The 18,539-nt window shown below is 32.8% G+C and overlaps 1 protein-coding gene across 1 annotated transcript in view; it reads right to left on the reverse strand.

The window, feature by feature from the left end:
• Positions 1–12,141: 12,141 nt before the first annotated feature.
• Positions 12,142–18,539, reverse strand: part of LOC141519922 (arylsulfatase H-like) — a 40,442-nt gene continuing 34,044 nt past the window's right edge. The window contains exons 9-11 of the mRNA XM_074231878.1: positions 17,016–17,178; positions 15,936–16,057; positions 12,142–12,509 (exon numbers count right to left, since the gene is read on the reverse strand). Of these exons, the coding sequence (XP_074087979.1) occupies positions 12,142–12,509; positions 15,936–16,057; positions 17,016–17,178 (653 nt within the window). The remainder of the gene's footprint in view (positions 12,510–15,935; positions 16,058–17,015; positions 17,179–18,539) is intronic.

An 18,539-nucleotide genomic window follows, 5' to 3' on the forward strand; every position in this document is an offset into this window, starting at 1 on the left:
TTGGAAAATTGGAAGTATTTATGCAAATGAAAGCATTTCAGCTTATAAAATGGAACCACAATCAAAAGATTTAGGGCATACAGTGAATAATTAGTACTGAAACACTTGAATTGTCTTTATAGTATATATATATATATATATATATATATGTATATATATATATAAATATAATTTCTTCCATGATTTTTCTCAGGATTAAAGTTTTATTCATGTATATGATTGAGAAATAATAACACCATAAGGGGGAAATTAGAGGGATATGTAACATGGTTTTCAAAATTGGATTAAGGATTTTATATGTAAATTTGCATTTATAATTGTGTAGTATAAAATTATTTTTTTTCCTACTTGAAACATTCATCTCATAATTTTTTTTAAGCTTTTGCAAGGCAATGGGATTAAGTGGCATGCTCAAGGCTACACAGCTAGGTAAATCTCATAATTTTAAATGAGAGAAAGATTCATTTTCCAGTTCAGGTCCTCTGAAAGTATCTGAAGTTTCAGATACATTATATGTTCTTAATTTGATGTTCTTTCAGTTCTATTAATGAAATCAGAATCACAAAGCAAGAAAAGTTATATTAAACTATATTGAGTTTGTATTAAACATTCCTATTTGCTTTTAGAATCTAAGAAGCAGATCTGAAAGAAAGATTTTCTTCAAAACTGCTTTGAGAAAGAGACTTGCTCCAGAATTGGACATCTGTTGCTTTCTAAACCTAAGAATTACAAAGCAGCCTGAAAGAACTCCATAGTATGTGGGCTAAGTGCAAAATAGTCTTTTGAACTTTTACATTAAAGAGCTTTCAACAGACCAGAGGAACTTAAACCACCTGAGGTCTGCTAAACTGCTGACCACTTCAACAATCATTAAGAAAAGAACTTTTGGGCTTTTCAAATATGTGCTTTTTCTTAAATAACCTCTGTCTTAAGTAGAGTGTCTTAAGTGCATGAGCTTGTCATATTATTTCAAATGAATCAGAACCATGATACCAAATCTCCATTATTCCTATATTACTTTTACAGATGATAGGTTTTTAAGATCCTAAGTATACTTTGTAATATTAACAACACATACAGTTGTCTTTTGACTTTTGATTGTACTGATAGCAAGCATTAGAGGGTTGCTTTGAGAAGCATCAATCAAACTTCTTTTAATTAACTATTTTTCTTTCTGTAATTATTACTTTTATAATATTAGAGTAAACTGCATGAATACTTGACTGCTGACATGAGTCATCCACTAAGGAAATTTCCTCAAAAAATCAAAGTGTGGAGAAGAAATTGTAGAATTTAAAATTAATTGCTCATTAATTCATGGTGAACTGAATGAGTCTTAATGTGTTTCAATTCAATTTTAATGGACTTGCTTAATCTACTACATATGGTTGGATTCCTCATTGTGTCAGTTTGAGCTCCCTAAAGCCTGTAACTTCATTTGTATACTCTACCCTTGTAGTTTGCCAACCATGTCTTGCCAGCTGCTTGACTACATTGGCAAGAGAGGAAAACAATTCCAGATGCCTTGTTCTCAGTTCCTCTTTTCTCATTCTTTCCAACCACAAATATTCTAACCCCATCCCTAAGTACTAGCATGAAGACCTCAAACCTCCTGTTCCCACTCCTCCCTCCTCAGAAATTGCCAAATGGGAGCAATCTGGTCACAGGATATTTGACCACTTGGGACTTTCCAGAGGATGTTAGACAGATGATGTTATACTTCTTAGTGAGGTACTGCTGTAAGAGGGCACTAACCAATCAGAAGTGAAATATGTCTAAATATGTCTAACTGTTCAAATTCTATAAAAAATTTACTCTGCCTTTGACTTTTGTCCTTGGTTCTTGATGAGCCATGGATCCCTATTTTTGACAACTGGTAGGCTTGCTAATAAATTGATTTTGCTAGAAACCCTATGCCTCAGTTTCTCTTTTTTGGAGATTTTTATAACCTCAGTGGGTTTATTTCACTTGACCATACTTCTATTATAAAGGAGAATTGTTTTTGGAAGGGGTTACTATTATTTAAGGTAGTGATAGTTACTGATAGCAATTCAAAGGAAAGGAGAGAAAATGGATGCCACTGAAATATAAAACACAAAAGGAGTCAAAAAGAAGGGCAAAAAGGAACATTAACTCAACATGTAAAAGAGTGTTAATACTTTTGTCTTAAGTTTAAAATGTTGCATTTTTAAAAATAGGTTGTTTATAAGAGATTTGCACATATATATATATATATATCTCCTATTTTTCTATCATTTTTTATGGGATTTTTGTAAATGGACTATATTTAAGCTAGAAATATGCTATTATCACTACCAGTGTTAAAAACTAGGCCATCTTTTATAAGAATTGTTTTCAATAGACTAGGGAACATGGACACGAATGACCAGGTAAAATTCCAAAAAGCTTATAGCATTTGGTTATAGATGTAGTCTGGAATTCTTTCCATCTGCTTTCATTGTTCAGTCAACTGACTGCTTATCCTCTGAAAAAGGCAACCAAGAGCTTAAGTAGCATAGCATAAGCTCACCACAATGTCTTCATATGAATTTGTAGTCAGATTCCTTCTAGCTCTGAAGCCTCAATGCAGGCTGCAGTAAAGAGGGAATATGTGGCAATATGATGACATTTCTTATGTATTTGATCTGGAATTAAAAGATGACATAGGTCATTCTCCCTGATGGGGTTCAATCCCACTTCCTTTGCTTTATCCATGGTAGAGTAATGATCTCTGGAATGTAACATTATAGGCGACAGAAGAAACAAAGACGTCAAATTTTTGAAAGATGGGTTAAAGCATTTCTGAATGCTGTGAAAAGGTGATTTTTAGTCTATTAGCATTGATCTATAGAACGAGTGAACTATGAATCTTAGAATGGGAAGGAACATCAGAAGCCATTTAGTCAGACTCATACATAAACAGTAGAATCCCAAAATAATATTTATATAGCAACCATTTAAGGACCTCCAAGGTTAAAGAACTAACTAGTTTTTAATATACACCATTTTACTTTCATATTAGCTCTGTTTAGGAGGAAATTTTCTTCCTGATATAAAATTGAAAATTGATTCTGCAGATTCTATCCCTTCTCTGAATACTGGGACCCTCTCTCTTCAACTTGACAGTCCTTCAATTGCTTGAAAGTAAAGTAAAACATACTAAGTATTCTCTTCTCAATGTTACAAGGGTTCGAGGATATTCTCTTGGTATGTCTATCAGTTTCAAAGGACTTGTTCTACCTGTTGATGGAATCTGATGAAAATGAAACCCTTTATCAATCTATCATCTTCCTGGGGCTATATAGTCATCATTATATAATGGAATATTTTTCTTGCCTCTGCCATAAGATTTCTCAAGCTATAATTCTTTCATAAGTGACAACAGTGATAAAGTCTTTTTAAAGAAAATTGGCAACTTTTCACTGTTGTAAATAGGCAACTAAAATATAACACATTTTGAAAGAGTATAAATATTATCAGAAGTTACTAACTATAGTCTGTTATATACAGAGGAATAGATATGTTGTTCACACCAATCATTAACAACAGCAGCAGGAGCAGCATAATTGTCAACTTTTATATAGAATTTATTGAGTTCAAGGCACTGCACTAGCTATCACTTTTCAAAGAAGAGTCACAGATTAATTAACAGAATTCCTAAAAACCATATCCATTCATTTGGCATGAAGGAAAAACTTTTCAATTGAATATAAGCTTCCTGAAGTTAGAAATTGCTTCTGGTTTTTTGGTTTGTATTTTTTTTTATCTTTGGATCCCTAGTATCTAACCTAATGCTTGGTTTATGGTAATTCTACAACTCACATTGGTTGAATTGAACTGAATTACATTTAAGATTAATAATGACTTTATTTTCTGACTATATTCAACTGACATTGTAAAAATCATCTAGATGTCATACCTTGCCACATGAGAAAACTAAGAGAATGACTCAAAATCTGAGGTTTCTTGAAACCTAGAAAGCTTTAGAAATGTCAGGGATTTGAAAAACAAAAGAGAAATCAGCACTGCATAGGATAATTACCTTAAAAAATAATTATGGAAGGAATACAAACACTTTAATTAGATTATAAACTCCTTGAGGACAAGGCCAGTCTTCTATCTTTCTTTATATTCCCCCACTAGTATGTGGTAGGTTTACTAAATATTTATTGATTGATTGGCTTTCCTATGTGAAGACTTGTTCAGGTATCCTTAGTTGAGACCATGTGTAAAATGATGTATTATAAAGAGGACTGTGGCCAAGGTGGAAGAGTGGAGGCAGGAACTCCCATAAACTCTCCTCCAAACCATTCCAGATACCTTTAAATAATGATTTAGTCAAATTATAGAGTGACAGAACTCACAAAAAGACAGAGAGAAACAATTTTCTAGCCCAAGACAACTTAGAAGATCAGTGGGAAAGGTTTATTACATAAGTTTAGGAAGGGCCCTCAGCACAGCACAGCCACACTGGAAGGAATCAAGTCCAATCAACCAGGAAGAGCCCATAGGGTGTCTGGGTCCCTGGGGATGCCTGGGGTCATGGAATCTGTGATGGTACACAGCCTCTCCATTAGGGAGGCACTCAATAGCTGCTTCCAGAGGCTTTGCCTATTGACAGTAAGAGGGCCTGGGAGACTGCAGAGGTCTCTTTGCTGTCCCTGAGACAGAACTGTGGCTTTGCCCATACCCACATCCAGGTGGCAGTCTGGGGCACCAGGCTCAGGAAAAGGAGCTTTACTGCCATAGCAGAGCAGGGTCTCTTCTCACAGTTTCAGGGCAGAGAGAAATGTGTATGGTCATCCACAGACCAGAGAACAGGCCAGGAGAGCAGACTCTGAAGGAATTGAGGTCCTTAAGGGGTGTATCGCTGAAAACAGCTTCAAAAACCCTCAAAAGTTTGAGACAGTGCACCTTCCATCCCAGAAGCAGAACCCTACCTTAACAAAGAGTTAAAATCAAATCAAAAACTGGGAAATGAACAAACAACAGAAGAAAATAATGCAACCATAGATAATTACTTTGGTCCATATGAAGGATCAAAATATACATTCAGAAATAATAAAATCAAAGCATCTGTATCCGAAGTCTTCAAGAAAAATATGAATTAGTCTCAAACTATAAAAGAACTCAAAAAAGATTTTGAAAATCAAGAAAAGGAGGTAGAGGAAAAATTGGGAAAAGAAATGAGAGAGATGCAGGAAAATAAGGGAAACCAAGTCATCAGCTTGGTGAAGAAAATACAAAAATGTACTGAAGAAAATAACATCTTAAAAACAAGTTTGAATGGAAATCCAGTCCATAAAGTCAACAAGGAAAAGAATGTCTTAAAAAGTAGAATTGGCAGATTAAAAAGGAGAAACAAAACTCTCAAAAGAAAATAATTTCTTCAAATGAAGAATAGAGCTAAGGGAAGTTGATGATTTTAGGAGAAATCAAGACAAAATAAAACCAAAAGAATGCAAAACTAGAAGAAAATGAGGAATATCTCATTGAAAAAATGACTGACCTGGAATAAACATCCAGGAGAGATGATTTAAAGATTAATGAAAATTCTAGACTTCATTTTTCAAGAGATAATCTATGAAAATTGCCCTGATATCCTAGAAGCAGAGGAAAAAATAGAAATTGAAAGAATCCATAGATCACCTCCTGAAGAGATCCCAAAATGTAAACTGCTAGCAATATTATAACAAAATTTCAGAACTCCCAAGTCAAAGAGAAATATTACAAGCAACCAGAAAGAAGCAGTTCAAATATCAGGGAGCTACAGTCAGGATAACACAAGATTTAGCAGCCTCTACATTAAGAGTTCCATAGGGCTTGCAATATGATATTCTGGAAGGCAAAGGAGTATGAGTTACAACCAAGAATCAACTACCCAGCAAAACCAAACATATTCTTTTAGGCAAAAAAGATAGTCATTCAATGAAATAGGGGGATTTCAAACATTTCTGATGAAATGACTAGAGCTGAACAGAAAGTTTAATCAAGTACAGGATTCAAGTGAAGCATAGAGAGGGTGGACTAGTAGGGTCTTATCAGGGACTTAATGATGTTGAACTGCTTGGGGAAATGACACTGAAAACTCATATGAACCTTCTCATTTATTATGGCAGTTTTAACTAGGGAGTTTATATAGGCAAGGAGAGAGGGAGTTGAATTTGATGGTGTTAATAAATTAAAATAAATTACAAAGATCAAGTTAATGGGCAAGAAAGGAATGTACTGGAAGACAGGGAAAAGAGATGTAGAATGAGATGTTATTTCATATAAAATGGGCAAGAAAAAGCTTTTGCAATGAAGTGGAAGAGGGGGAACTAAGAGGGAGTGAGCTCATTGAAAATGGCTCCAAGAGAAAATAGTACACAGACACACACACACACACACACACACACACACACACACACACACACAGACACACTCACACACAAATAAATGGGTATAGAAATGTATCTTCCCCTAAAGGAAAATAGGAGAGGAAAGAGATGAGAGAAAGGGGATGGGGGAAGGAAGGATGGTATAGGTGATAAAAGAGAGAGGGAAGCATAATTAGATACAACACATTTTTTGAGGAGGTAGGGTGAAAGAAGAGAAAAATTAGGATAAATGGAAAGGGAAAAATAGGATGGAAGAAATTATGGTTAGCAATTGCATCTGTGGGACAAAAATATCACAATTTCTCTTTTTCTAACTATAATTTTTTAATTTAATTTCCTCTTTCCTGGTAGTCCAGAGTTTATGAATCTTTTTTAAGAAAGATTTTATTTATTTTGAGTTTTACAATTTCCCCCCCATTCTTGCTTCCCTCCCCCCAACCCCCACAAAAGGCATTCTGTTAGTCTTTATATCAGTTCCATGTTATACACTGATCTCAGTTGAATGTGACAACAGTGAAATCATATCCTCAAGAAAAATCAAATATGAGATAGTAAAATTACATATTAAGTTAATGGTTTTTTTTCTAATTTGAAGGTAATAGTCTTTGGTCTTTTTTCAAAGTCCATCATTCTTTCTCTGATGGTATTCTCTATTGCAGATTGCCCAAAATTATCCCTGGTTCAAAACAATTTCTCTGACGGATTTATGATAAAGAATTCTATCCACCCCAAAGAAAGAGCTGATGATGTCTAATGTAGACTGAAGCACACTCTTTTTTTCCCCACTTATTTTTCTTGAGGCTTCTCTTTCTTTGTATGGGGGGAGGATTATGTTTACTTTTACAATAATATTATTACAGTAATGTGTTTCATGACTGCATATTTTTAACCTATAGCAAGTAATTAGTTTGCTCAATAGGGGAAGTGAGGTGGGAGGCAGGGAATGAATTTGGAACTCAAAGTTTTGGAAGTAAATATTGAGAACTGTGGTTAAAAATGTGAAAAATAAAAAAAAACATATACACATGTACCCAAAAGTGATGTATTAATGTAGGAGCTCAAATTGCACCTAACTTTGAGCACATAAACAGCTTTCAATATTTATCATATTTTAGTCCAATTTACTTTGTGAAATTTATGTGGTTGACTTCAGACAGTTTGACTACTCTCTTCCCTAGGGATGATTACATATATAAGTTTTTAATAGAAATCTTGCTTCCATAGAAAAGAAGTAGATGAGATAGCTCAGCCCAAATTCTGCCCAAGTCTCATTGGACGATACACATTTAGTTAGAAGTTATACAAATTGAAAGGTTGGGTTGCCTCTTCAAAAATCTTTGAGCAATGGGGAGTTTGATGATCCTAGGGTGTTGAGAGCCATCTTCTGCAGAGTTGAATACCGTTGTTCATCCTGAGGATGAAGGTCACCCAGGATAAGCATGTATTCTTGCTCATTCTATGGATTGGTTGGATCACCAATGAACCCTGACCTAAATATCCATGGAGCTAGCTTTATGTGGGAAATTTTCTGATAAGGAAGTCCACAGACTTCAAAAGATAAATATTATAAATTTAACCAGGGAAGTTATGGGTTTCGTGTGAATTGTCATGCCTGAGATAAGTTTTGTTATAAGAGTCTGGATACTCAAAAATAAAGTTAAGAGATGGTTTTCACGGCATTTGTTTGTGTCACTTTCTCTTCAACCTGACTTTCTTCAATATTCAGGTGCATACTGTAGTTATCAGGGACGATACTAGGGTATCATGTGGTATTATCTGGGAATCCATTTCAGATAACCAACTTCAATTGTTCTTTAAATTGTATTAATGATTAATTTATTAATTTTATTATTACTTTATTATTGCTTTATTAATTAATGAGGAAAGGTTTGGTAAATGAATCAACATGTCATGTAGGTCATTGAATTCTATTTCACTTAGACCCATTAATACTTCTAGTTATATGACTTATTGTAGATAAATGACTTGTTATCAACAATAGAATAGGAAGAACAATCCATAAATCCATGCAGAAGCAAGTATATGTTTTATTGCAATTATTGTTTCTTTTTTTTTCATGAGAAGTGAGGGGGGGTATTAAGCTACCATCTTCCATGATCTCACATGCATCTGGTGCCATATCATTTTGTTCTCTTCTTATATACTTGTCCAATCAATTTATAGTGCATTTATTTTTTTACATGTTTCTAGACTCCTTACTAATTTATAAGGATCTAGAAGACAGAGGCCGTATGTTATTTATTTTCCCCCAAAATCTTATGAGCAGATTTCATATAAAAACAATTTGATAAATATTTGCCAGATGAACTGAAAGGAAAATCTTACTAATACTTAACAAATCAATCTGTACATCATACTAAAGCTTGAGTATTATAAAGCACAAGTGGGCTTCAGTCAAGTACAATGAACACTCTACTTTGAAAATATAATTTTGAAGGACAAATGATAGAGTTGTGGAGGTGGCTAGGTGGTGCAGTGGACAGAGCACTGGCCCTGGAGTCAGGAGTACCTGAGTTCAAATCCGGCCTCAGACACATAATAATTACCTAGCTGTGTGGCCTTGGGCAAGCCACTTAACCCCATTGCCTTGCAAAAAAACAAAAAACAAAAAACAAAAAAACAATGTGAGCATGTGCTGGGCCCTCCCTAGGCAGAATTGTGAATTAGAGGATTTGTCTTTGGTGTCTTTCCCAATCCTACTTCTCAACCTACTTAAGAAAACTATCATGGTTCTGTTCTAAACCTAATGAGATCTAAGCTTGTCATGAAAAGAATAATCTAGAAATCCACATAGAAGCAAATATATGCTCTCCTATGATGTGAGGACTATAGATATACAATACTTAGAAAGATTAAGACAGAACTAACAGTGATATGAATGACAAGCTCTGATTTTGCCAAAGATAAGTCCCCAAAGTTCTCAAGAAAAAACATGAGTATCTTCATAAAAGTATACAAGTGACTAAAATAATGACATCCTATATTCTTAAATCACTAGGTGTTATAGTGGATAGAGAGCTGGGTCTGAAGTCAGAGAGAGGAGTTCAAAACCTCAGATAATTACTTTTTAGCCTCTTGCAAGTCATGAAACTTCTTTTTAACTCAGTCATAAAATGTGCATACCAATAACATTCACCTGCAAGGGTTATTGTGAGGATCAAATAAGATATTATTTGTAAAATGTTTAATAAAGCACCTGACACACATAGTAGTACCTATTATTAATTATTATTAATGTTAGCTAGGAGAAGGAGGAAGAGGAAGAGAGGGAGGAGAAGGAATTATTGCTATATAGTTGGGTACTTGACATTCCGTATTTAATTTTAGAAAATTTCTTTTCAATCTAGTTTAAGAAGTATTTTCAATCAGTAACATATAAAAACAATGGAGAAAACAATAAAACGTAATGGCAATAGTTCCAGTTTTAGAGCCAGTGCACATGTAATGCTTTGAAACTTACTATATTTTGTCTTTGGGAAACTTACTGAAACCTTTCTTAAACTCATTCTTCTCATCTTTTAAATAAAGATTAGATAGGGGGCAGCTAGGTGGTGTAGTGGATAAAGCACCGGCCTTGGAGTCAGGAGTACCTGGGTTCAAATCCAGTCTCAGACATTTAATAATTACCTAGCTGTGTGGCCTTGGGCAAGCCACTTAACCCCATTTGCCTTGCAAAAACTTAATAAATAAATAATTAAATAAATGAGTAGATAGATAAATAGATAAATAAGTAGATAACTAGATAGATAAATAGGTAAATAAATAAATAAACAAACAAATAAATACATACATAAATAAATAAAGATTAGATAAACCTTCAACATTAGCAAACTGGGCATACCCTTTGCACTAGCTATAATATTACTAACATATCCCAAAGAGAACAAAAAAGAGGAAAAGAACCAATATGGATAAAAATATTTATAGCAGTTCTTTTGAAGTGGCAAAGATCTGAAAACTAATTGAATGCCCATTAAAATTCAGGAGTGACTCAAGAACTTTGTTATATGAATGAAAAATATAAAGGAAAGAAGGAATGTTTTCAGAGAAATCTGGAAAGATGTATATGAACTGATGAAGAGTGAAATGAATATGCCCAAGAGAAAAATTTATATAGTAACAATATTTTGAAAACAAATTCAAAGACTTAAAAATCACTGATCAATGCAATGACACAATATTATTCCAGATTACCATGAGTAAAAATATTACCCATTTCCTGACAAAGAGATGATGAACTTAATTCATCTTACATGACTATATATACTTGTTAAAAGTTTTGGTTTTGATTTTGGCTTTTAGTAGAGGTAGAAGGATGCAAGGGAAAGAAAAAATACTTATTTATTGATTAAATAAAATTTACTAAAATAATAAAATAAATACCAGATGACTTCAAAGATTCCTAGTAACCCTAATACCCTATGATTCTTAATGAATTTAGTTTTGCTATTCCTGGACACTGTTAAAAGGATGATAGAAAAAAATTCTCAATAATTTAAATTTGTTATAAGATCTAAACAGGAAGGTCAAATTCATTGAAATCAGGGACTTTCTTTTTCAATTTTTATCCTCATAATAAGCTATTAATAATTTTTCATTCTTTGATAGTTTTTTTACAATTAATTTTTTATTGTCTTCTGAAAGTGTTCCAAATTGTGTTGCAAATTTCCACAGAGGGTAACAGAGTATTGGTAATAGATAAGGATAAGAAGAGATACTGAAAATTAGGATGTACTGTGAGTTTTGTCTCTTCTTCCTTCCTTCTGGCACGAAGTTTCTTTCTTCACCATCCTACTCCTAAACTGCATACTTGCATTTTGTTTAAACTTTTGATGAAAAAGGCAGACAAGACAAGACAGACAGAAAGATAGAGACACAAAGAGAGAGAGGAGAGAGATGGAGAGAAAGATACAGAAACAGAGACAGACATATGGAGACAAAAACAGAGAGAGAGAGACAGACAGACAGACAGAGACAGAGACAGAGAGAGACTGAGAGAGACAGCAAGAGAAACAGAGATAAAGAGATACAGAGGTAGAGAGAGACAAATAGTAAGAGGAAGGAAAGGAGGATATTAATGACAGAAAAGAAAGAGATAGGTGATAAAATCATGAAAATAGGTAGACAGATAGAAACAAAACTGGTGATATAGTTTGGAGTGGTTTTAACTTCTGAGACTAGAGTAGCAGAATTCTGACTTTCAAAGGAATACTAGTATCATATCCTGCCTTTCCTTCATGTCAGTCACTAGGCTGGTAAATATATTTTTAGTCTTAAATGGAAATTGAATTCTAATTATCATTAACCATCAACTTTAGCAGATCATACAAAACTGAATATGTTAAAGAAAATACGTAAGCAAACTTTACCAGATTATTTTTCTTTAAGTTTGAAATATGTACAAGAATAAGCAATTTTGAAAAAATTAGAGGATTTTTCAAAGTGTCATCTTGAAGCAATAATGCCCCTCAGTCTGGATATGTAATGCCCTGGTGACATTTTTAAGTTATAACTTGAAGAAATCTTTCAAATTGTCTTAGTAATTACACTGAAAATATTGAATTTATTGAGTTTCTTAGGGGAATGAGGGGGAGAAAAACTAATATCTGAAGAAAAAGTCTCCTAAAGTCATTCCTTCAGATTCCAAATGAAAATAAGCTATAAATTGATTTCTTACATGCTTAATTTTACTTTCAGATAATATGTACAGTGGAACCCAATTGCCAGCAGCTTGTTTTCGTCATAGTCCAATAGGTAGAGGGTCATCTTCCTTATCACAGCCACAAAGTGGGAAATTCCCACAGCAAGGTTGGAGCCATGGTTTCCAGATGGTGTTAAATATAGACAACTGCTGTGGGACCGGCATTAATGTTCTCTGGTGCTCTTTCATTGCCGCTTCTATTTTCTTTATTACAGCATCAAAAAGCCCCTCATTATCAGGAGTAAGAAGATGTTCTTCAGAAGGGTCTCTTGAAATATCAAATAGTAAAGGAGGATCATGGTAGTTGACATTTCCAGAACATGGACAAAGTCCACTCCAATAGCAGGCCCCTCCATCCTCTGGTTGAAATTTTGGAGTCACATAATGAGCCTTCCATACTGTACCACCTGGAAAAAAAGCAATTCAATTATTAATACATAAAATTAAATATAAGTTAACTGCAATATTCCAGTCTTTTCTCAGATCACAATTATTTTCTCAGGTATCAGTAAAAAACTATTTTTGCCTGTTCCTCAACTCAATAAACTGAAAAAAGAAAATTTAAAATATATCATATATATATATGTATATATATATATATATATATCAACCAATAAAAGAATTCTCCAAATCACTAATTATGAAGAAAAATAAAAGCAAAAAAAGGTTTTATGTGACACACCAGAAAGTTGACAAAGATGATATTAGATGGGAGGAATCAGTGGAAGAGTTTTAAAGACCCTTTTGATGGAGTGAAGTTGTTGATGTCATAAGAGTGAATTCATTATCATAGCATTTAGAGCTAGAGGGAAACTTTGAAACATCTAGGCTTCATTTTGTCATTTAATTACTTCTTAGTGGAGTTGTGAATTGATAAACCATTCTGGAAAGAAATTTAGAATTATGTAAATAAAGTGATTAAAATATGCATACCTTTTCAACTGAGATTTGACTGCAAGTCATTCAAGACTCTCAAGACCCCTGCAGGATCCCCCAGGAAATCATTGACAAAAAGAATAGTTTCATATATGCCAACATTTTATAGCAGCACTTTTCATGGCACCAGACAACTGAGAATCAAACAATTAGGCTGCACAATAAATAGAGTACAGGACACTGTGTAATTCTGAGCAAATAAGTAAACCGTACCTTTGTTTCCTCATCTACAAAATGAAGATACAGATAGATCTGGAAAAGAATTCCTAAACTTCTTGTGAAAGTGTAAGGTCTTATTTATAAATCGTTTTGCAAACCTTTAGGGTAGCTAGGTGGTACAACAGATGGAGTTCTGAGCCTGAAGTTAGAAAGACATGAGTTTCAATTTGCCTCCAGACTTTTACCATCTAAATAACCCTGGACAAGTCACTTAGCCTTTTTTGCCTCATGTTTATAAATAGAAAATGAAATGGCAAAGTGCTCAAGTATCTTTAGCAAGAAAATCCCAAATATGGTCATTAAGAATTGGACACAGCTGAAAGCACCTGAACAACGAAACTGCAAACCTTAGAGCACTATGAAAATGCTGATTATATACTATTGTTGTTAGTAATTATAGTGGTAGTCATAATACTCATAGTAGTCATAATCATAATAGTACTTAATAGTAGTAGTGATAGGAGGAGGAGGAGGAGGAGGAGGAGTAAGAGTAGGAGTTGTAGGAGTAGTAGTCACAATCATCCCTCAATTGATAAATACCAGATAACAGGTAGTGCATGAATAGTATGGAATATTATCATGCTATAAGAAGTGACAAATATGAAGCTAAAGCAAAGGACAGAGTGAGTTACAAAACTTGACATAAAATGAAGAAAGCAGAGTCAGGAAAACAATATACAATGATCTCCACAAATGAAAAGAACAACCCTCAGAAAACAATCAAAATGCAAAAGTGCAAAGAAAAGTTTGTCTCCCAAGAAGATATATTAGGAAAAAGCATCTCCTATTCCTCTGCAGAATCAGAGGTAGTATATGAAGTGTTGTTTCCATATGTTTGGAACACTGAAGATAGTTTCAGATTTTTCAATGCATTGATGAGTTTTGATCATTTTTTTCTTTTTCTTTTTCTAAAAAGTTCTTTGTGAAAAGGGACGAAAATGGAAAGAGAAAAAATGCAGAGAAATTTAAGATATTGCTTAAATTAAAAATAAAAGTTTACAATAAGAATTTAACAAAAAAAGAAAGGACAAAAAATCTTTCAATTGAACTCCAAATATACAATGCATGATCTGTGTAGACTTTGGGGAAATTTTTCCTCATTTACCCATTTTCACAGGAATTAAAAGATTCTTTTAAGAATTTAGTCATGAATAGCAGGAAATATTATGTATTACTAAAATATTATCCTCCTTAGTCAATCAATTTTCAGACTGTGGTAATTGAAGATGGTATAAATGTAATATGAAAAGGTTATTCATATTTCTTTTAGTTTTCTCATGAACTGACTGGTGAGTGTCATTCCTTGGAATTTTTATCCCATTTAATTACTATGAAATCCCACCATTAAATCCCACCTTTCCTAACAAGATTTTTAGGACTATTTGCGCCAAGTTATTAACAAAGGAAACCTATTACACTCTTGAATTATATAATCCCTTCTGGTTAATAAAAATAAAAGGATAAGGAAATTCACTTTCATTGAATACATTTATAAAATATTTCTGTCCTTATATAAAGAGTACTTTCTGAGTAACTTCACATCCTTAGCAGAGATTTTTATTAATGCAAAATTCTGCTTTGAGAAACACTTTCTGCACTGATGAGATGGATATCCTTCACTAAAATAAACTGTTTGCATGAAGACAAATCATGTAACTTTTCTGTTAGGTAAAAAACTCATATTGGAGAATGAAATATATTTATAGTTTTCCATACCCTCATAAACCCTGAATGGAAATTCTTTTGAAGAAACAGAGTAAAGATTGGATACAAAAATGGGAGCTGGTTCAGTGTGTGAATCAAGAGAACCAAGAAGATTATTAATACTGGTTCCATCATGTGCTGTCACATGTATTATTCATAAAATGTAGGTGAATGCAATTAATCAACATTTCCCACTTCTGGGAATGGAAAGACCTCTAAATCCAATTGCATCCTCCCAAAACTGACAGAAATGCACTCCCCACCCCCTTAAAAACTTAGAAAATCCATTGTCTTTCTTCTAAGTAGAAATCAAATCACCTAATCTTGTACAGTGATTTATATCCTGTTTAATTGTTTTCTTTTAATTCATTAAAAAATCTGTCTCCCTCTGTATTTGAAGTCCACTGACAAACTGAGTATTGGTCCTGCTTAGTTATATAATTAACATATTTTGTTTGATAAATCAGTTATATTTATAAGCTCAAACAATTATTGTCCCTGTTAATTCAGATTTCACCTCTCTAGCATGACAAGCTGTATCTTTGTCCAAGTTCAATTTTTATATGAATCCTAGTGAATAACAATGAACAATGGAAATTAAGTATTAAAAAATTTTTAAAAGAAAGTAATGTGAAATATCATAATGAATTCAAAGAAACTCAGTTTTTTAATCAATGAACCAATTTGACTTACAACTACTTTTGCACTCAATCGGGAACAAACCACCATCACAATTAATCCAACTTTGTATAATCATTTTGAAACCAAAATGCTTTTGAGAATGAATTTAATTAAAAGAAGCATACCTTGTAGCTATGTTTTCCTCTATTTGTCACATTGCCTGATCCACGTAAAAAAAATTAAAATAAATTTAATTCCTTAATTTATGTTGTTGTAATTTTATTGTTGGGCAGTCTAAGAAGTTACACAGTAAAAGAAATCTTAGGCATAACCAGGTTTATCTTAATACTCACAGTCTTTTTGATGCCACCACACTGTGTGTAAGTATATGCCACAGTAATGGAAGAGGAATTCATGTCCTGATTGAAAAATTCTGCCTTGTAGTAAAGGCATCAAGTTCTTGCCATCAATTATTCTGAAATTCAAAAAAAGAGAGAATTAAAATGAAGACTATGCTAGGTAATGTATAGTAAATTCAAAAATCTGACATAGACTATCATCTCAAAATATGTTAAATAATCTTACCTAAAGTATTTTAATGTATTTAATACAAACATTATTATATACTTAATGACATTTAATATCTCTAAGCAAACTATATACTTTCGGATTTCTATGAGCTCTTGAAGGGCTAGTTCAATCTAAATTAGAAACATGAATGTCTTTTACAACATTCCTGGCAAGTGGTCATTATACCCTTACTTTAATCAAGGAAAATTCAACATTGGTATATATGTGTTATACCAAAAAATTACACAAATTATCATCATGGAATAAGAAGTAAAATTTTCCACTCAAATTCCATCATTCTTTACCCTTCTCTAAAAATTATTTTGGAACTTGAATTGGACATGAAGTATACTTTATTTTCCTTATGAATATGATCTATAATTGTATTTCTATTTGTATAATATTCTCCATATAATTTGGGCAACCTGAAAGTAATCCAAGTAACTTGAAAGTCTACATTGATCTTCGAAAGTAGTGCAAATTTGGAAATAGCACTCTTCCCATTATGAAAGCTATTGATTTAGAATGTCCAATATTTAGAATGACTAAATCTTTTGTCTTACTTTGCTCAAATATAAGCAAATAAACACTTTTAGTGTAGAATTTAAACAGGGACATAGGCATGCCTTTGTAGGTATAACAAGAAACCAAGATTTTTAAATCTTTTATTTTTATAACAAAGGCTCTGTGAAAACACAAAATAAAAACCATCACATTCAACATCTATTTCATTTTCTGTCACATAAATGTGTGCACATACACACACCAATAATATACACACATCATCTAAGCACTTTATAGAGATGATCTCAATTACTATGTAAGAAGAAAAACACATTTTAAATTATCATCAATTTATGTACCTGTCCTGTGGCAATATTGCTCCAGCAACATAAGACAATGTTGGATAAATATCCATGAGACTTGTAGGGTCATTAATCACTCCACCAGCTGGAAGGATGTTTGGCCAGCGAAATATTCCTGGCACCCGAATTCCCCCTTCCCAGCCTCCCATTCCTTTGCCTCCTAAAGTTCAAAACCAGTAGTATAAATAATCAGTCATGATCTTATGTATTTAGCTTTATTGAAGCAAAAATCAAGTAATATTTTAATAAATAAATACTATCCTAGCATTTCCTAAGGAGTATGGAGACTACAAAAAAATATAAGATATATTCTATCTTAAGAACCTTATCATCTAGTTGGCAAAATGAAACAGTCTAAAGATTTTAATAAATAGCACAAAGAGGCTATTGGAGTTGTCATAAGACTACACGGTTAAATTACCAAAGTGATTTAGAAAAGTATTATAAATTCAAAGATGAATATGAACTAGAATGTTCTGGGACATCTTACTGGAGGAAAAAAAATATATGTAGAAGTATATGACAGAGAAAATGGGGAAAGGCATTCAGATTCAGATTCCATTCAGGAATGGAAATAGTCAAAAATAACATCAAGTTATCACAAATTATGTTTGGGGGATAAGGAATCGATCAGTTTAATTGAATTCAAGGATTTATAAAAGAGAATAGCAGGCTCTAAATCTTTAAAAGTAGACTCTTGTAAGCTACAGAATTTAGGTTCCATAGCCAATAGGGCACCATTTAATGGGTGACTGAGATTATAAAATAAAGTTTAAGAAAACCTTTTTGTTTTACAAATTACAAAAATCAGGCTTACAGAATGCTTTCATGCCAAATTTTATAGCCAAATGTGGATCAAAGCTAATTCTCAAGAGCAAATTCCTAAGTAAAACTGATTTATTTGTATTACAGGTTTAGACTATATAGTTAAAATAATTATGATCAATAATTTATTATTTATAGAATACCTATTCTATGAACATACTATTAGAAATAGTTTGACTAAAAGGAGCTCAGAATATAATTGGAGAGAAAAGATGTATATAAATATGCAAAGTGATTAGTAAGCAGAATAAAAGTACCAATTGTTAAGTACAGACAGAAAAGTTTCCTTAGGAAAGCTATTTGGATCAATGAACATTTATACAAATCACTGTGTCCTGCCTTAGTCATATATGTGTGTATAGGTATGTGCATGCATGCATGTATGCATATTGAGCATGTGTACTATATGAATGTGTTTTGTATTGTACATGTATGTATATGTAGACATGTGTGGGTTGTTTGTGGACATTAGTGTATCTGGAGAATCAAGAAAGAAGAAAAAAGATTACATTATATGTATACATATATATATATATATGTGAATCTATATATATTATATATAGAGAGAGAGAGGGATTATAGATAGATAGATAGATAGATAGATAGATAGATAGATAGATAGATAGATAGATTTAAAAGAACACCAAAAATCTCTTTATCCTAGGTATTACAGGAATAGTGTCTATGATTACCATT

This window comes from Macrotis lagotis, chromosome 1 (genome assembly GCF_037893015.1).
Source record: "Macrotis lagotis isolate mMagLag1 chromosome 1, bilby.v1.9.chrom.fasta, whole genome shotgun sequence".
Taxonomy (NCBI): domain Eukaryota; kingdom Metazoa; phylum Chordata; class Mammalia; order Peramelemorphia; family Peramelidae; genus Macrotis; species Macrotis lagotis.